The 20622-nt window shown below is 46.9% G+C and overlaps 1 protein-coding gene across 2 annotated transcripts in view; it reads right to left on the reverse strand.

The window, feature by feature from the left end:
* The window catches only part of POLR3E (RNA polymerase III subunit E), a 39610-nt gene that overhangs the window by 9876 nt on the left and 9112 nt on the right, over positions 1-20622 (reverse strand). For both annotated transcript variants that reach the window (XM_028512527.2, XM_036021390.1), the window contains 12 exons: positions 13150-13223; positions 11841-11891; positions 10169-10246; positions 9352-9467; positions 8846-8928; positions 7051-7158; positions 6646-6692; positions 4781-4900; positions 3586-3671; positions 3280-3324; positions 3112-3203; positions 2063-2183 (listed from right to left, as the gene is read on the reverse strand). In XM_028512527.2, coding sequence (XP_028368328.1) covers positions 2063-2183; positions 3112-3203; positions 3280-3324; positions 3586-3671; positions 4781-4900; positions 6646-6692; positions 7051-7158; positions 8846-8928; positions 9352-9467; positions 10169-10246; positions 11841-11891; positions 13150-13185 — 983 coding nt within the window. In that variant the 5' untranslated portion in view covers positions 13186-13223. The remainder of the gene's footprint in view (positions 1-2062; positions 2184-3111; positions 3204-3279; positions 3325-3585; positions 3672-4780; positions 4901-6645; positions 6693-7050; positions 7159-8845; positions 8929-9351; positions 9468-10168; positions 10247-11840; positions 11892-13149; positions 13224-20622) is intronic.

The following is a 20622-nucleotide window of genomic DNA, read 5'->3' on the forward strand; positions in this document are numbered from 1 at the left end:
AGACACCCCACACCATTGGGGCCTCTGCCCCTGTTGCCCCATAGCCCTCCCACCCCAATCCTACCTGGCCACCAACTACAAGTCATCCTTGAAGGTCAAGCTCTGTGTCCACCCCCTTCCCATAAAAACTCTTTGGGGACAGGGACCTGATCTATGTTATTCATTGCTACCACAGGGAGAGGAGGTAGCTGCTAAGCAGGTGTTAAATGAATGTAACCCAGGCCCTTGACCTCTATATTCAATGTGCCCGTTCTTGCCTCTCAAATCTGAGGACAGGGACAATGTCTGAATGACAGTGCCCCATGGGGCAAAGGACAAGCAATGAGACACACTGAACAAATACACGAACTTTGCATCATCTCCTCACAGGGACCCAAAGGACAGGGCAAGGAAGGGGCATTACAGGCTTTGGTGTGGCAGTGAGGGCAGTGTCAGGGCAGAGACCACAGCAGGACCTAAATAATATGAAACGTCCAGGAAGCCCTACCTTCAGGTCACAGGGACAGACCACCAGCAACACCAGGAGCACAAGGCACTGGGCAAAGCTCCAACCCCAGCTGTGGGAGTCTCACTGCCAGGATTTGGGACAGTGTCCTGGTATATAATGGGATAGCACCTGGATCTTGTTCACACATGGCATAAATACACACAGGGCCCCATCTAATGAATGATGTGCCATCTCAAAGGTCTTCTATAATTAAAGACACCAACTAGGTAGGTACATGAAGCCTGTGCTTCCAGTGGAAAGGCACCACCATGTGGCCCAGACACAAATATACTTTACAATTTACTTAGCTAACCAACTAGGAAATGATGGACTTTTTACAGTGAATTACTTAAAAATCTGTAACAATTCATTTTTTGACAGATTTTTCATCTTAGACCATACCTAATTACAAGCGAGTATTTTAGCTCAGTGTGGATCAGCAGACTGAGTGCCAATCTGAGAACCAGAAGGATGTGGTTTCAATTGCTGGTCAGGACACTTGCCTGGGTTGTTGGCCAGGTCCCCAGTTGGGGGTGGCGTGTGAGAGGCAACTGATGTTTTCTCTTGCACATCAATATTTCTCTCCCTATTTTCCTCCTTTCCCCTCTCTCTAAAAATAAATAAGTAAAATCTTTCCTAAAAAAGTGAGTACTTTATATTATACCACTTAGAACTAATGTAATTCAAATGCACATAAAAAGACAACTGCACTGTATTTACCAGGGGTCTCCCCTGAGCCAGGCATTATACTGAGTACAAGGGAAGCAGGGGAGTCCCTACCGCCTTGAAACTGACAGTCTGGTGTAGGAGACAGACAGACTAGTGGAGGAATCCTAGGAAAAGAGAAACTACTGAAAATTCAAGATCAGTGACCTGTGACAATGCTCATCCAAAACAAAAAAAAATTCTCACTCAGACACATCTCAGTGAACTGTGGAAAGCCAAAACAAGGGAAAATCTTAAAAGCAGCCAGAAGGACACAAAAGTAGAATTCCTTCAAATGCTCTACCTAGAATTTACACCCAGTAGAAAATACCCTTTGGAACCAAGCTGAAAGAGACACTTCCAGGTAAACAAATGCCAAGGAAATTCACCCCCTGCAGACTTCATTAAAAGAAATGCCATGACACTCTTTAATAGAAGGAAATACCCCAGACAGAAACTCAGAGACACAGAAAAGAATACTGACCAGATAATACAATGTCTTGTGGGACTTAAAGCAGAGAATATAATATACAAATACAATAGCAAGTGCGTTGGAAGATATACCTAAAACATTCTGAGTTCTTTGAATTATCCTGGATAAGGGTAAAAAGTAGCAATTAATATAAACTGAGACAAGTCATGAATGCATGCTGAAATCTGTAGGGAATCACTAAAGCAATTAAGAAAGGGTAACTTCTAAATTAACAGGAAAAAAGGAACAATGAAAGAATCCAGAAGGTAAGAATAAATATAAAATGCAGTGTAGGCAGGATAAATAGAAAGCATGACAGTAGATACCCCAAGTATCAGCAATCACATTACACTTAAGTGGGTCAAGTGCTCCCATTGAGGGGCTAGGGCCAGTCTTACCTCTTTACCACCCAGTTTCCTTGGACTAACATTGCCACCTTCTGGATGCCACGTAAAACAGCCACGGAGTCGATGGAGGGGCCCAGGAGGCTCATCAAGTTGGCAAAAGGCATAACCTTCACTGAGGATGCAGAAAAGGGAAGTCAGGCAAGGGAAGAAGAGCCCTGGGCTGTCCTCTGCCCCCTACCAGTTCTGCAATGTCAAGTTCAAACAGCAAGCCCAGCACATGCATGACAACCAGGATACCAGTAAAATGATAGCCCATTGGACCCTGGAGGAAATGCCTATGAGGAACTGGGTGCCAGGAGGCACACCGCCTTCTACTCATGCCCAGAGGTTTCAAATCTCCCTCATGATCATCTGGCTAGTAAGTGGCAGAGCCAGGACTGGACCCCAGACTGGTCCAAAGTCCATGCACTTAAACATTGTTCTCTGTTCACCCCAAGTACCTGAGCCCCCTGCCCAGGTAAGCAGGGTAAGGCCTGGGGAAGGCCCAGGCACAGCAGGGAGCTTCCCTCTGCTCAGGCCCCAGAGATCCCTGAGTGAACCCCAGAAGAGCCCAGGGCCTAGGACTCAGCTCAGAGGGGTCAAGGCTCAGGTCTCCCAGTCACTAGCTACAGGTCCCTACATGTTCTGACCCTCCAAAATTCTCCAAGAAAAAGCCCAGTCCCTGCTGTGTGGGCACCACAATACAGTGCAAGTGAATGTGTTTAAGCACCTTATATCCACATGCAGGGCTCGGCATTAGCCCATACCTCTCTGAACCCTCCCAGCCTCCAGGAGCTACCTTAGTCCCATCTTATCTAGCAAGCTAAGGGTCAGGAAAATGAGTGACCTGCCCAAGATCACACAGCAGGGGAGTAATGAGGGTGGCGTGGAAAGGCTGACCCCTGAGGGACACCAGTCTGCTGGAGAGTGTCCTTCACAGACCAGGACACAGATGAGAAGCCAGGCTGTTCGGGTACAGAGAGCCTCTGGCCTCTAACTTGGTCTGCAGTCTGTCTCAGACTTAGGAGGTGGAGGGTATGATGAGCACACAAAGCACCCACCATTCTTCATCAGGATCTTGATCTGATCGGCCAGGGGCAGGGTGCGCAGCTGGGCCATGGACAGGACGTTGCTAGGGGCCACAGGTTTGTCTCTGTTAGAAATAAAAGCATTGTGTCAGAGGCAGCAGGCAGGGAGCCATGGAGGATTGTCCAGCCACCTTTACTCACTTCTCCTCCTCCTGGCTGGGTGGCATCAACATCATGAGGTAGTCACTGTGGAAGAGGGGAGAAGGCAGGGTCAGTAGCCCCAGGGCATCTCCAACCCACTGTGCCCGTGAACCCATGCTGTTCCCAGGTTGAAGCCTCCTTGCCACCAGTCAGCGAGAGGCCCATCCCCACCCGCCCCCAGCTACAGAAAGGAGGACCAATCTCTTTGACATGGGGCCGCTGCTCCCACAGCCCTCCCCCAGGCTACAGAAGGGGCCGCAGTCCCAAGGGAGGACCCACACCAGTGTCGGTCCCAGCCAGGCTCACCTGGGTGACTTGACAAGCTCCGTGTTCTCAACCCCGTTGGAGCCCTGGCACAGCAAGTACTGGCGCTCATGCTCAGAACGGCTGTCCTGTTGGGAGAGGTGGGGGGAACCCTCAGCTGAAGCCCCAGGCCTGGCAGCCCCACTCCCTCTGCCTTCCAGTTGTCACCCCTGCATCACTGTGTTCCAGCCACCCAACACTGGCCACAGGATCACATGCAATCTAGTAGGTTTGCTATTCCAGGCCTGTGATATGGCCTCAACCAACTACCTTCCAGGCTTTATGGCCACACAGCCCCAACACTGCGCTCAATGCCCTGTCTGGGACACAGGGGCATTAGGAGCCATAATGAAAATGACAGCTGACATTCAGTGAGCACCTACTGTGCGCCAAGTTCTGTACCAATGGCTGTATGTATACCAACTCACCTACCCTCAAAATAATGCTACCAAGTTAGGTCCTACTATTATTCCCATAAGAAAGAGATTCAAAGAGATGAGGTAACTTGCCTAAGGTCACACACCCTAGGAAATAGCAGAGCTTCTGGAAGTCTGAGTCTGGCCCTGAATCAAGCAAGCCTCTGTCAACACATCTCTCTCCCAGGAAAGTTCCAGAAAATCAGGACTCCACCCCAAGTAAAATGCTGGGGACCCTAGCCTGTGGTGTGTTGGGAGCTAATATTCAATTGCTTCTCTCCCTCCATACGTATTCAGGAACTGGGGTCTCAAGTCAATGCATGAGGTGAAAAGCAAGCACAGTAAAAATCACCCTTAGCAGGTAACACAGTGACTCCAGTCATGTGAAAGACGGCAGGTCCTCTACAGAGCACCAAATGGAGAGTGCTTGAGTTGAGGGCCCACAGTGCACAAAAAATATGTAACTAAACCCCAACCTCACTCTGAGCCCAGCAAGATGTTCATGCCGGGGAGAGCCTGGGGCTGCACCCAAAACCAGGAGAAGCAGACCCACCCCCACCTCACACAGCCTTCCTCTGGAGTGCAGAGTGGATCAGTTAGCGTGGAGGACACACTGCCCACCAGACTTAACCTCCTTTCCCTGTGGTGTTATCAAGTGGCCACAAATGAAGTAAGGCAGAGGTGCGACAGTGAGGCCACACTGTCACACTTCCTGAGCACTGGGCTCTTCCCCCAGGACCCCATGCTCAGAGGGTCAACAGCAGCCTGAGGACCCAGCTCACCCTCAGGCTGTAGTAGTGCAGGTGGACCCAGGGCTCCTCAGCATGCTTCTTCTGCAGGAACTCATAGGACTGCACACGGCGCTGGCGAGCCTGCTCTGACTCAGGTCTAGAGAACCGCACCTGGGGGGTGGGAGGTAGCATGGCCTCAGGCCTCAGCCCCACCAGGAGGCCAGAGGACCCCACATCTGGGACAATTTCCACTCCCACCTTCCCCTCATTTCCTGACACAGGTCTTTTATTCAGTTTTAACCATGTCCCACTCTGTGACCTGCGAACACAGGCTAGGAAACAGCTTTCTCAGGGTCCTGCCTGCCTAACGCCCAATCTGTTTCTACTCACTGGTGGCTGCACCTACATTTTCCTGTGAAAAAAAACCAGTTCTCCTTTAGTTCCTACCTAAAAACCCTCCCCCACAAACACACATTCCCAGCTATAGGAGTGGGCAGGTAACTCAGACCTGGACAACTTGTACACCAAATCCTCTTAGCCACAGGGCCTGGTTCAGGGTTGGCCAAAACAATGAGTCCAGTCTGAAACTTTACTTAGAAGCAATGGGAAGAAATTTCTTTTCCCATGGGGTCTTAGGAGGTAAGCCTGGAGCTGGCACAACTCCTCTACCACTGGGGACAGACACCTTGCCTAAGACAGATGCCAAAGAAAAAAACAAAACCTAGAGATGGAGAAATCGGGTCTCAATGACAGGCTCTGAGTACCTAATTTCAGCCATACCTAAAGCTACCCCTCAATTTTTCAGAAATAAGAATCAATACATTCCATTTTTTCACCTGTGCCATTTAGATCTGGTATCTGTTGCTTAGAGTTCAGATGGAGCCAAGCCTCCAGTCACCTCTCTGTGAATAGATTCTAGAATTCAGGGACTCTATAGGGGGCCTTGAAGACACACAGACCTAAGATTGGCTTGCTAAAAGGGCCAGAGCACCCTGGCCTGTGTGACTCAGTTGGTTGGACATCGTTCAGCAAAGCGAAAGGTCGCTGGTTTTATTGCTGGTCAGGGTAACTGCTTGGGTTGCGAGTTCAGCCCCTAGTTGGGGCACATGTGACAGGCAACCAACTGATATTTCTTTGCCTTTCTCCCTCCTTTCCCCCTGTCTCTACAAAGAAATACATTAAAAAAAAAGGGGGGGGGGGCAGAGTCCTCAAGAAGGGAAAGAGTTATCTAAGGTCATCCAATAAGCTACTGAGAGAACAGATGGGTCCCCCACATTGGTTATGCCAGAATTCACCAAGTCTTCAAGGACATGCAAACATTCATAACTTTAGCCACACTATGTACTGTCCACATCATTTGTGCAGTATTTTTTAAAATACTTAAATCATTTTAATCTAAAGATACTTAAGTGGGAGAAACTTTATAAGCCATACATGGAAGGTCAATATTCTTCTAACAATCTTTAAAACACAGGAACAACTATTAAGATAGGAATTTTTCAAATATGCACTGCTTAAGAGACAGAATCATACAGTTAGTTAACACGGGGCTGTGGCCCTGTTAAAGCAAGGGTGTCAGGGCACAGGCAATGTCTGTGTGTGTACTGGGCCCCTGAACCCTTGGGCCATGGCTTGCTCTTCCCAGCAATTCCAGGCAGAGCCAGGATCCCATGTTTCACACACACCTGGGGCCACCACCCTATTTACAGCTGGGACAGGTCGGCTGGGCAGAGGTAAGGCTATCTCTCTGGGCAGCCCAGCAGGAAGGCTCTGAAGAACACACAGTTTCTGCATCTGTTTCACACAGAGCACACATTCTACACAGACTCTCGTGCGCGCTCTCTCTCTAGACCACTGAGCCTCAAAACCAGCCCTGCTGCCTCCCCGCTAACACTCCCTCTTGGGCTGGAGCTCACCGTGATCTGCTTCACATCTTCTTCTGCCTCGTCCTGCGAAGAGTCCCCTGCAGCAAAAAAAAACCAAACCTGCTTGCAGCCTCTAGTGGAGCCCCCGTTTCCCACTCTCGCCCCTATCCCATGGAGGCCCCAAGCAGCAGTGTCTGTGAATTTTCCTTCTAGATGCAGGTAGATGCATGTCAGTGGTTCTCAAGTTGGTGCAATTTTGCCCTCACCCCCACCCCAGGGGACATTTGGAAACACACAGAGACATTTTGGGGGGTGAGTACTATTGATACCCAATGGGTAGAGACCAAGGATCCTCCCAAGTCTACAATCCATCTGTTTAATACTTTCCCCATGACCAACCCATCTTGCCAAGTCACAGACAGACAACAGCGTTGGGGGGCAGGGGTCAGACCTCACCCTCATTGGCTGCCTCCCTCTCTCGGTGCTTGGCATCTGCCTTATCCAGATAGGAGAAGCTGGGCCGCAGCTGCAGGATGCCATGTAAAGGCGTCAGGTGGAGCTCACCTGACAAAGGAAGAAGCACTTGGACATGACTCTAGGAATTAGCCAACCCACCCAGCCTGGCTCATGGCAGTCAGTCACCTAGGGTCCCAGACTCCCCGAAGACCTTGACCCAATGCCAAACCACCTCCCACCTCTGATCCTAGAGCCTTGGCACCACTGGGATGACCCAACTGGCCCTGCTGGATACAGCAAACACACAACTGGGTCAGAACACAAATCCAGACTCAAAGGCACTTCTTTAAAGCCTGCCTGGAAACCCTACTCCACATGCATTCAAGGCTCTCCTGACCCTCGTCCCACTGCCCTCCCTCCAGCTGCTTGCTCTGACAGCAGCAGGCAAGTAATCCACAAACATACATGTTCTTTCCCAGCCAGGCCTTGGCTGGACCACCCTCACTGCCTCCCTCTCTCATCCTCCCACCTCTTCTTGCCAGAATCCCACCCATCCCATTAAGAAGTCAGCTACTGCAAATGTGGCCAGGGAAGTAGCTCTTGAGGTGAAGGAGAGTCTCTATACAGTCTCTGATGAAGGTCATGGCATTTCCCTGTGAACCAGACCATGCCCTAGGAGGTAGTGCACAAAATCAATTTTACAGATGAATGTGGGCTTCAAAGAGAAGAAATTGGAGGCTAGGGCTCTGTGAAACCTTTCTGGACCCCGGAAGTAGAAGAATATTCCAGATAAGGAGTAAATACATGAATGGTCTGGCTGCCAGAACGTGGTGTTAAAGATAATTACTTGATGCTCCTTTTGATTCTATTCTGTTTCCTAAATGCTCAAATTTATTTCATTTATTACTTCATAAGCTCTACATATATTTCCAGGACCTTGTACTTTGAAACAGCTTTGAGATATAACTCACACGTGATACAATACACCCACTTAAGCCATAAAATTCAATATACTCTAACAATTTAGAATTGTACAACCAGTACCACAATCAATTTAAGAATGTTTCATTATGCCCCCAAAAGCTCCATATGCATCCTGAGTCCTTCCCACAGCCCCTAGCAACCACTCCTCTGCTTTCTGTCTCTGTGGATTGGTTTGTTCTGGACACTTTATAGGGATGGAATCACAAAGCATGGCCTTTATGAATTGCCACTTTCAGTGGCCCACTGCTCTCCAGGCTCATCTGTGAAACATATATCTATCTCACACTCTTTGAGGTGACTAAGAGTCTACTAAGTGGCTACACTACATTGTCATCCAGGCATCAGCTCATGGGCAGACAGTTGGATGTTCTTTTTTTTGCTATCATGAATAATGCTGCTGTGAACGTCTGTGTACAAATTTTGATGTGGATGTAGCTTTCATTTCCCTTGGGTAGATGCTGTGTAGGAAGGAAATTGCTGGGTCATAAGCACCTTGTTTTTAAAACATGAATCTACCACCTGTCTCAAAAGTTATGCTGTGTATGTCTGTATCCCAGGAAGACAATGACTTTGGAGCTCCGTCCCTATCAGAACGAGCAACGACTAGTCAGAAGTCCCTCAAGATAGTCAACTCTGGTCAACTTACAACCGTTATTTGCACAAGCTGCCTGGCCCTGCAGGTGTCTAACATTTGGGGGAGGAGATGGACACCAGACTAGGGCAGGCCTCTCCCCATCCCAGCCTCTGCCCTACTTCCCTCCGCCATTAGACTCCATGTACCACAGCAGCCCAGGGTGCCCAGCAGAGGTACCTTGCCTGTAGAGTGCAGCAGCATAGCGGGATGTGTTACTGGTGGTCTGGGAGGAGGAGAATGTCTGCTTATCCATCAGCTTCCTAAGAGCACAGGGAGAAAAGGTGTCCAGGGGAGGAAGTGCCTAACCCAGGCCTGGTAGGCATAGCCCCTCCATCCCAGATACCTTCTGAAACCCAACAGCCAGGGACCAAGCCCACAGGACCGGCCATGTGTGCTGCAGGAGGGAAACTGGAGCAACAGAACCCAAAGTTGTATGGGCCCCAAGAGACAAGCAGGAGGTGAGAGCCCCTGTTCTTCTCAAGGGGCCTGGGAAGAACTTGGTAGGAGGAGCCTTTTCCAGAAGATGTGTCCTGCAGGGAAGGGTCTGCACTAGGCCCAGCTGCTCCAATGTGAATGCTTATGGGGAGCCCAGCCATAGCGCATAAGGCCTCAGTGTCTTTAAGGCATTTGTAAGGCTCACTTTGGAACACAGTGAGGCTGGAAGCTTGGGGCTGTGGACTCACGAGGAGTATGTGCTGGTCTCGTCTGCGCAGGCACCGTCCACGTTCAGCGCGATCTGCTCCCCTTTGCTGCGGCAGTAGTTGGGGTTTAGTGTGTCGATGGCCATCTCAAGCTCTACCTAGAGGTAGGAAGCACCCCCCCACCAGCTATGAGGACCCCCAACCACGCCAATCCTGGCCCTACCCCAAAGTAGAATAGACATATGTCCCTCCCCAGGGGCATCTAGGCTTCAGTCTACACCACAGAACACAACAGCCAATTCCAACAGAAAAGGCCAGCGTAGTTTTTTTGTGTAATAGTTTTGTCTGCCCCTTCTCCCAAGCTCCACTCCTAGAGATCTGTATCTGGGATTATAAATCAAGAGGTTTCTCATAAAAATCTTACTTCCACTTTCTCTTGAAAAGTCAGTGGCACTGGTAATACTGGAAGGACATGTCTCTGTGGCAATGGGCCTAGTGCTGCAGCCACCCCAGCGCCACGTCTCAGAGCTATCCTACTCCCCACCATCCCACCCCTTCAAAGCACTGGATGTCACACACTAGGCCTGCTTCACAATGGCCCCCACCATGTACCTGTGAACATGAGCCCCCAGTGCCATTCGATAACTGGAATCTCACTTTTCCCGGCCTCTCTGGAGCTGTTCACCCTCTTTATTTCTGGAAACTCCTTCCTATCTCAGCTTTCAAGGCTCTACAAGTTGTTGGTTCTCTTAACTCCATTCACTCCTTCTTTGAGCTTACAGTCACCAAATGGCTCATCTCCTCACCTCCACCAGCTCCCACCCAAACCGCTCACTTCCAACACAGAGGGCAGCCCCACCTTCTGCTGCTTGGGCTTGATCTTGGCTGAGAGGTGTGGAATGTCATCATAGGTCATCGAGGCTGGACGCACAGGGTACTAGGGAAGGCAAGGGAGCCATCAGTGCACCTTGCCCAGCCCCAACCAGAGCCACTCAGGGAACTCTGGCCAAGAAGCCCCACTGTCACCGCACCCCCACCAAGCCCAGAGACCCCTGGTCTCCACCCAGCCTCCTTCCGAAGAACTTTTAGATGTCTCTGACTTTCAAGGGACATGCCCAAGCCTCAGGAACCCAAAGGCCCACACACATCACCCCATGGGCTCTGGCACCCACAGAACAATTGCCATGGGAGTCAAAAGTGAGGTCAGAGGTCAAACTACCAGTCTGCAGGCCACCAGGTAGGAGAGGACAAGGGAAACAGACCACGAGGGAACAAAGAGGGAAAACAAGACTGGCTAAGAGCTACTCATCGCTGAAGCCAGACGAGGTCACATAGGAGTTCATTATCCCAGTTTCTCCCCTTTTGCTTCTGTGTGACTTTCCCATTACAGAAAGTTAAAGACAGGGAAAAGTCTGCATGCTACTGGGCGGGTAGATGAGGCAAGGTTTAGAACAACTTTCAAAAAGCACCATGACAGCCTTGGGAGTGAGCCTGCAGAGAGAGGTATGGCAGTATAAGAAGTTAGTGTTCCTCTGGGAGCCATATTAGGTCAGCTACATTTTAGCCAGGGAAATGGTTGTTTCCTAAAAGCTCACGTCAGTAGTAGCACAGTGGCCCTTCCATACTTCCTGGGCTGAGCCCGGGGCAGGAACCTGGAGTATAGGTGTGGGAATGGCCTGCAGCCCAGGCTGGAGCACAGCCCATCTGGCCAGAGCCCCTGCAAAGGGCCTGGGCCAGAAAGAGTGCTGCTGAAGGGCACAGATTCTGCAATCAGACAGCCCAAGTTCCGGTCCTAACTCTGCCACTAGCTTCTTATGAACTTGGGCAAGCTCCTCGCCTCCATCCAGCACGCATAGCCTCACCACACAAAGCATGGCACACCCTGAATATGCATGAGGTCACTGCCACCAGCACCAGTCCCATCATCACTGTATAGTCTGGGAAACAGGTGCAGAAGTCCCAAACGAGGGCCTCCAGCCCCAAAACCTATAAAAGCAGAGCCTAGGGGATAGGCAGCAGCCCTCGTCCCAAGCACATGCTTGGAGCACTGCTGCTGCCGTGGACAAAAAATACTTAAAACAATAACCTAACTGTTAAGAATGCAAAATGGTACAAAACAGTCTGGCAGTTCCTCAAAATGCTGAATTTCCATGTGACACAGCAAACCCATTCCTAGGGACTCGCCCACGAGCAATGAAAACACGTATCTACCCAAACACTTGTACAGGAATGTTCACAGCAGCATTCGTTATTCCTAAGAGTCAAAAAGTGGAAACAACCCAATACCCATCAAGAGGCATGCATAAGGAAAAAGTGGTGTGCGTATGTCCATGCTATGGGCTTATTCTTTCATGGCTGCCTCAGTTTCCTGCCTTGGAAATGACAAACTATGTAACCCACCCACAAGAATAAAAAGAACTGTCCCATCACACACTCTGAGGTCTCCCATTATTCCCGGGCCCCACTCATTGCATTTCCACCACCCCACCAACACCTGCTTTCCCCTCTTTATCTTCAGGTCCCACAATTACCTGAAACAGATACAGCTTCTCTGCCAGACTTTTGGCCAAGTAGACATCGATCTGGGAACAAGGGAAGAAGACTTAACTAGGACAAAGAACCCTGAGCCTGACCTGCCCTGCTCGCATGAGGGGTAGTGGCCCCAAAGCAATCCTGGATCGAGGGAAGAGCTCAGCTACTGCCAAAACAAAATGGAACCGAGTCTCCAATCTGGATATATCCAGGGCCCCCCTCCCTATAGCTCTCAGGGGGCCAGTACAAGGGTCCAGCTGGCCCCCTAACCAAGGTTCACAGTAATCCAATAAAATGCCTCTTCCCTGGGTTGCCCAGACCAGGCAGCATCCTGGAGCTGGAGTAAATGCTTTTATGATGCAGAGGAGACAGGAAAAGTGTCTTCCAAGTGCCTTCCACCATGGAGTCTGGATCAACCTATCACTCTGTCTAGGGTGGTCTACAAGCCCCTCGGAGACTGACCAGCCTTACTTCCTTTCCTCTCAACACTAACCACCCTGCCCCAACATGCGGTAGTTGACCTTCCTGCTTCCCAACTCTTCATAGGAACCATGTACTCTGCCACATCCAGGCCTCAAGGACTAGTGAATGGTCATCAGGCACAGGGGAGGCTTGTGTGAGGGGCCTTCTAGTGGGAGGAACAGCATGTGCAAAGGCCCAGAGACTCTAGAATGTGTTCTGATCTGAAACTGCCTTCCCCACTGTCTGCTTCTTAAGACTCCTTCCTTCTCAGTCTCTCCCCAGAGATCCTAATCTGCCTGGAAAGGGGGATAAGAACACTGCCTCTCCTCACTGTTGCCACAGCCCCATATGGGTTCAGTAAATAACTGCTGAATGAGTAAGGTAAAGGGGAAATGTAAGACTCATTCATTAATTCAACAAATTATCCTACTAACTACATATCATGTCCAAGGAACTGAACCCAGCTTTGTGGACACAGTAAACAGAATAAAAGCTCTGCTTTCACAGGTTTACATTCTAACGGAAGAAGAATTATGTCTAGTAAGTATTGTGGCCAAGTGCAAGGCAAGTCCAACATAAGGGCCTAGAGTGTTGTGGGAACAGGGGCAGTGTGCAAGAGGAGAATGCCACATGAGCACAAGAGTGGTCAGGGGAGCTGTTCTGACAAGGAGATGCTGGATCAGAGATCTGAAGGGAGCAAGAGGCTCAGCCAGGCAGGTACCTGGAAAAAGAAGCTCCCAGGCTGGCCTGAGGAAGGATGGAAGGAACCCAGCCCCACTGCCTGCAATCCTGGGAACAGGCACTTTTCCTTGGCAGCCCGGGCAGAGGGTGGGGAGCAGCAGTTACCTCCTGTATGACTGGGTCGTCCTCTTCATTGGCCATACTAGGGGGGAGCCAGCTGTGAGATCCTCAGACTCAGCCTGTAAGGAATAGCGAAAGACTTGGCCTGTCAGTTGGTTGTTCAGCCGTCACTCCGCAGTGCTCATTCAGTGACAGATGCTGCTCTGGGAGGGAGAAGCCTGAGACAAACAGAAGTTGATCTTCTTTCTACATGTACCCTGAAGTCAACAGAGGATGACCAATTACATAATCCACAGCTCCCCCCAAAGAGAGAAACAACCAAACAATAGGTTGTACCTGTGGGAAAGAATGACCAGTTTTAAGGGTTTTTTTGACCACTGACAAAGAATTCACCACCAAGCAGGAGAATGGAGGCTGGCTGACCCACAGCCATGTTCACAACACTCCAGAACTAACTAGAAGCCATGGGGAGGTTTTAAAAAAAGAGTCAGAGATTTCCAGTCAAGATGGTGGAGTAGGAAACCACTCCTCCCACAGCTACATCACAATTACAACTAAATTACAGAACCACCACCCTTGAAAACCACCTGAAGACGATCTGAAAAGAACTCTCACAACTAAGGATATAACGAAGCTACATCGAGGAGGGGCAGAGACCAAAACAGGTTGGTCCCACACCCACATGTGGAGGTGAAGAACTGGAAAGGATAGCTTGGCTGCAGAGCTCTCCCCTGAGGAGCAAGGCGTCTTGGCCACACACCAAACTCCCCAGCCCATAGCACTAGTGCTGGGAAGAAAGCCCCCACAACAGCTGGCTGAGAAAATCAGCAGTCTCCATCAGCAGGTGAGATGAAGGGCTGCTGGAAACCCAGTTGTACTGTTAAAGGGCCGAGCACAAACTTATAAACACACTTGCTCTGGTCTTAATCACTGGGGTAGCAGCTCAAAAAGTGCCAGGGACATAAAGAAGGAACCTGAACTGACTAGCTTCAGGACAAGGGCTAGAGGAGCAGTTAGGGGTGGTTCTCTCCAGGGACAAAAGTGCTGGCAGGTGCCACTGTTTCTTTGTTGAGCCCTCCCCAACCCAGCCAAGACACAGCATACTGTTAAATCTAGGCTCTCCATTGACCTAACAAACATCTTTCACCCCACAGAGGTGATTCCCTGAGACCCTGCTCCACCCAACACAGATACCCAGCCAGAGCCTCTTTCAGTGGCTCCTTCACAGAAGCAGCCTGCCTTAAGCTCATGCTAAGGACTTTCTTAAAATCTCTCCAAGGTCCACAAAGCTCAAACAAGTGGCAGCTGGCCTCGGTGTGCCCCATACCTCTTACTAAGTGTCTTCAAGCCCAGCACAAGCAGTAATTGGTCTCAGCTTGCATTGTAACTCCCATCATGTGGCCCTAAACCTGGCATAAGCTACATTCGGTATTGACTTGGAGTATAGCTTCAACCAAAAGGCCACAAGCCCAGCACAAGTGGCAGTAGGCCTCAGCTCAAATCATGGCACCTACCAAAGGGTCCCAAGATAGGCATTAGAGGCAGCCAGCCTGGCTTCTCGGCATAGCCTCTCTCAAGCACCACCAAACTCAGCACAACCGGCAACCAAAAGCAGATCACTTTGTAGCTTCTACCAAGGGACGCCAAGCCACTCACAAACAGTGCACACCTCAGCCTATACTAGAGCCCTCCTAAGAAGCCCCCAGAATCAACAAACCCAGTGGCCAGCTTCAGACAACAGCAGAGCACTACCCAAATAGCTCCACAAACAACATATCTGAAGGATGAACTAGGCAGGCACAGAGCCCCACTAAAGCAAATCTCATTCTGTGGGGTCAACACCTGAACAACAGCTTGTCAGCTAAAGTCATGTTCAGCTGTCAGAGCCTGTTAGCCTGAGGGTCCATTCTACCCACTGATGTACCAACAGCAATAAAAGCTCAACTACAATAGGAGGACACACACAACCACACAAGGGACACTCCTGGAGCACCAGGCTCAGGTGACCAAGACAACTGCACCACTGGGCTCCACAAAACACATACTACATTAGGACACTATAACTGGGAGATGTGGTAGCTCTACCTAGTACACAGACACAAACACACAGCCAAAATAAAGCAACAAAGAAACATGACCAAAATAAAAGAACAAACAAAACTACAGAACATGTACTAAACAAAATGGAGGCAAGCAATCTATCAGATGCAGAGTTCAAAACACTGGTTATAAGGATGCTCAATGAACGTAGGAGAAAAGTATTAATAGATGAACTCAGAACTTACACAGAGATAGAAAACATGAAAAAGTCTAAAATGAAGAATACAGTATCTGAAATAAAGAAGGAATCAACAGCATATTAGATGAAGCAGAGAATCAAATCAGCGATTTGGAAGACAAGGTAGTAGAAAACACCCAATTAAAACAGCAACAAGAAAAAGAGTCCAGATTTTTTAAAAATGACAATAGTTTAAGGGACCCATGGGACAACATTAAGATCCCAAGAAGACAGCAAGGGCTGAAAAACTATTTGAAGAAATAATAATGGAAAGCTTCCCTAACCTGTCCAAGGAAATAAGACATACAAGCCCAGAAAGTGCAGAGACCCAAACAGGTCCACACCAAGAAACATAATAATGAAAATGCCAAAGGTTAAAGACAAAGTGAGAATCTAAAAAAAAACAGCAATAGGAAAGCAGTTAGTTATGTACAAGGGGAATCCCACAAGACTGTCAGCTAATTTCTCAACAGAAACTTTGCAGACCAGAAGGAATTGGTATGAAATATTCTAAGTTATAAAAAAGAAAAGAACTACAACCAAGACTACTCTACCCAACAAACATTATCACTTGGAATCAAAAAAGAGGTAAAGAGCTTCCCAGACAAGAAAAAACTGAAGGAGTTCACCATTAAACTAGTATCGCAAGAAATGTTAAAGGGACTTCTTTAAGTAGAAAAGAAAACATAAGAAATATGAGTAAGAAAATATAGGTGGGAAAACTGCCTATTGACAAAGGCAAACACATAGTATTGGGTTGGCCAAACAATTCATTTGTCCGCCCCCCCCATAAGATGGGTCTAGTAGTACTTAATTGACTTTAACTTCATTTGAAACAATTTTGTTAGATTGTATTGTGACAGCTGTCCTATCAGTAGGCATTAAAAAAGAACTTATCAAAATCAGTGAATTTTTGTGCAGCCATTTTAATATTGAAGATGGAAGAAAATACAAAACATTTTCTGCATATTATACTTTATTATTTCAAGAAAGGTAAAACTTCAACTGAAATGCAAAAAAAAAGGTTTGTGCAGTGTATAGAGAAGGTGCTGTGACTAATCTAACGTGCCAGAAGTGGTTTGTGAAGTTTCACATTAGAGATTTCTTGCTGGAGGATGCTCCAGAGTAGGGCAGAGAAGTTGAAGTTGGTAGTAATCAAATTGATACATTAATTGAGAATAATTAACATTATATCACACAGGAGATAGCCCACATACTCAAAATATCCAAATCAATAGTTACTACTGAAAATGAAAAAAAAAAGGGTCTTTTTATTTTATGGAAAAAATGAAATGGACTCTTTGGCCAACACAAGAAAAGCAGTTGATTCAACCAACTATAAAACTAGTACCAAGGTTAAAAGACAAAATTAGTAAGATCATATGTAATTACAACAATAAATTAAGAGAAACACACAAAAGAAGTAAAAAATAGAGACTAAAACATAAACGTAGAGGGGAAGAGTAAAAATTGTAGTAATTTTGGAATGTGTTTGAACTTAAGTGACTCTCAACTTAAACAGACTTCTATAAACATACCTTGATATATATGAAGTACCTCATAACCATGAACCAAAAACCTACAAGAGACACACAGTCACATCTCAGTACTAGCCAGCTTCAGAATTTGTCAAACCTTTTATTTGTTGCGTTTTGACAAGAAAAAAAATGTTTCAGCAGTAGGTGCTTGCTCAGGACTCATCACACTTACTAGAGCTTGTGTGAGTCACGACACCGCCCTGCAAGACAAAGTGCTTCACTGTTCAGGACACACTGGTTTTGGCACTCATCATGACTTCTAGAACGAATTAACAAGTACCAAAGTACCACTGTACAAGAAATAAAGAAAAAGGAGTCCACATTACAGAAACTCATCAACATAGAAGACAGAACAAGAAGGGAACAGAGAAGAACTACACAATCAGAAAATAATAGAATGGCAATAACTACATAACTATCAGTAATTGCTTTAAATGTAAATAGATTAAATGCTATAATGAAAAGACACAGGGTAGCTGAATGGATTAAAAATAATAAGACCCATACATATGCTGCCTGTTAAGAGACCCACTTTAGATCAAAACACACAACAGAGACTGAAAGTAAAGAGAAGGAAAAAGATACTTCAAGCAAATGAGGGGGAAAAACTGGGGTAGCAATAAGCAATACATATATCAGACAAAACAGACTGTAAAACAAGGGATCTTTGTCTTTTCTGTAACAAGAGACAAAGAGGGGCATTTCATAACAAAGGGATTAATGCAACCAGAGGACATAATTCTTATAAACATGTATGTCCCCAACTGGGCCCCCAAAATATATACAGCAAATATTGATGGATATAAAGGGAGAGACTGACCATAAAAAAGTCATAAGGGACTTAAAAACCCCACTGACATTAATGGATAGATCATACAGACAGAAAATGAACAGGGCAACAGTGGCCTTAAGTGACACAGTGGGCAAAATAGGCTTAATTGATATTTGTAGGATATTTCACCCCAAAGCAGTCAAATATACATTCTTTTCAAGTGCACTTGAAACATTTTCCACAATAGACCATGCCAGGCTACAAAACAAGTTTCAATAAATATAACATGACAAAAATCATATCAAGCACCTTTTCTAATCATAATGGTATGAAACTAGAAATCAATTACAAGAAAACTGAAAAACAAAAAACCAAAAAAAAAAAAAAAAACACAGAAACACATGGAGGCTAAATAACACACTATTAAACAATGAATGGGTTAATAACAACATAAAGGAGGATATCAAAATACCTTGAGACTAATGAAAACACAATCACCTTTAATCTACTGGACACAACAAAAGCAGTTCTAAGGGGAAAATTCACAGCCTACTTCAAGAAACAAAAAATTCAAGGTCTACTTAAAGAAACAAGAAAAACCTCAAATAAACAATCTAATCATATATCTGCAGAACTTAAAAAAAAAAGGAAGAAAAAAAAGTCCAAAGTGAGTAGAAGGAAGGAAATAATAAAAACCAGAGAAGAAATAAATGAAATAGTCTAAAAAACACAAAAGATCAAAGAAATTGAGACCTGGTCCTTTGAAATGATAAACAAAGTGAATAAAGCTTTAACCAAATTAATTTTTTTAAAAGGGGGAAATAAATTAAAACAAATTAAAGAGGAGACACAACAAATAACTATGACAACCAACATTTGGTTCAACCTGGAAGAAATGGATAATAAATTCCTAAAATGTACAATCTCCCAACATTGACTCAAGAAAAGAAAATGTAAACAGACTGATAACTACTTAACAAAATCAAATCAGGACTTCTGGTCAAGATAGTGGCAAAGTCAAATACAGCTCTCCTCTTCTCACAACCATATCAAAATTACAATTAAAATACAGAACAAATATCACTCAGAACTGCCAGGAATTGAGTTAAAGGGAAATCTGACAACCACAGAATTAAACAAACCACAGCCATCCATCCAGACCGGTGGGAGGGGCATAGACGAGGAACAGGCTGGTCACATACCCATGTATGGTACATAAAAATTTGGGAGGGATATCTTGAGGGCAAGGAGTCCCAGACACACCAGTCCCCCCAGCCCAGTGTTTCAGTGCCAGGAAGATACGGCTCCACAACTTCTGGCTGCAAAAACCAGCAGGGATTGTGTCAGTGGAAGAAACTTTTGAACCCCAAGCAGTTCCTTTTAAAGAACCCACACATGGACTCACCTACTCAGACTCACTTCCTCTGAGCTCCAGCACCAGGGTAGCAGCTTGAGTGGCACCAGTAGTGTACAGGGAGAAACTGAAGTATCTGGTATCATTGTCCTTTTGCTAAACCCTCCCTGCTACAGAGCCAGTAAGCTGGTGCCATATCAGCAACTCCATCAACCTGGCTAACACTGTTTGACCAGCCTTGGATTTTGCAGAGGCTCTGCCCCACCCAACTTATGGGTACCCAGGCTGGTTTTGGCTCATGCTTCACAACTTACTATCAAACAAGCAACAGCTGGCCTCAGTGGATCACAGGCCTGGCACTAGCAGCAACCAGCCTATGTTTACAGCTTGGCTTTGCCTGGGAATCTCTAAGCCCAGCACAAGTAGCAGCCATCTCAGATTGCTTTATAGCACAGGTGGCAAACACAAGGCCCGTGGGGCAATTCTGGCCCTCCACCTTGTTTTATCCAGCCTGGCACCTGCACCAAGCTCTCGCTTAACTGTTAAGGAGTAGTTACATTTATACAGTCCTAAAATTACATTTGGTCCTTTGAAGGCAACTGGGAGGCTGATGTGGCCCTTGGTGAAAATGAGTTTGACAACCCTGCTTTATATCTCAGGCAAGGTGCCTTGGGCAAAACACAGGTGGGGGCTGACCTTGGCCTGCACCACCTAGGAAACCCCAGTGCCAGTGCACCCACTGGACAGCTGCAGATCACATCGGAACAGTACCACCTCCTTGCCCCTGGCACAGCTGATCCTCCAGAGAGGGCAGAGATTGGTGGCCAGAGATCCCAATCAATCCTTGCAACTGACCTGGGTAAATCCCTCCCACTGACTTGCCAGTAGCAACCAAGGCTCAACTACAAGAGAAGGGCACATACCTGGCCCACACAAAGAGCACATCTTGAGTACCCAACTTAAGTGATAGGGACAGCTGTGACACTGGACCCTGCAGGACACCTAATACATTAGGCCACACTACCAAGACATAGAGTCAAAGCAGCTCTACCTAATACACAGAAACAAGCACAGGGAGGCTGCCAAAATGAGGAGACAAGGAGATATGGCCCAAATGATAGAACAGATCAAAACTCCAGAAAAAGAGCTAAACTAAGTAGAGATACATAATTCATCAGATGCAGTTCAAAACACTGGTTATAAGGATGCTCAAGGAACTCTGTGAGGACCTCAGCAGCCTAAAAAAGATCCCCTCAGAAACTATGGATATGCTAATTGAAATAAAGAACAATTTACAGGGAAACAAAAGTAGAGTCAATGAAGCAGAGAATCAAATCAATGATTTAGAACATAAGGAAGAAAAAAACAAGTTCACAGAACAAGACCAAAAAACAATCCAAAAAAATTGAGGATAGTATCAACAGCCTCTGGGGCAACTTCAAGCATTCCAACATTTCCATCACAGGGTTGCCAGAAGAAGTTAAAGAGCAAGAAATTGGAAATAGACATGCAAGTCCAGGAAGCCCAGAGTCCCAAAAAAGATGGACTCAAAGAGTCCTACTCCATGACACATCAT

The sequence above is a fragment of the Phyllostomus discolor genome, chromosome 3, assembly GCF_004126475.2.
Source record: "Phyllostomus discolor isolate MPI-MPIP mPhyDis1 chromosome 3, mPhyDis1.pri.v3, whole genome shotgun sequence".
Classification (NCBI taxonomy): domain Eukaryota; kingdom Metazoa; phylum Chordata; class Mammalia; order Chiroptera; family Phyllostomidae; genus Phyllostomus; species Phyllostomus discolor.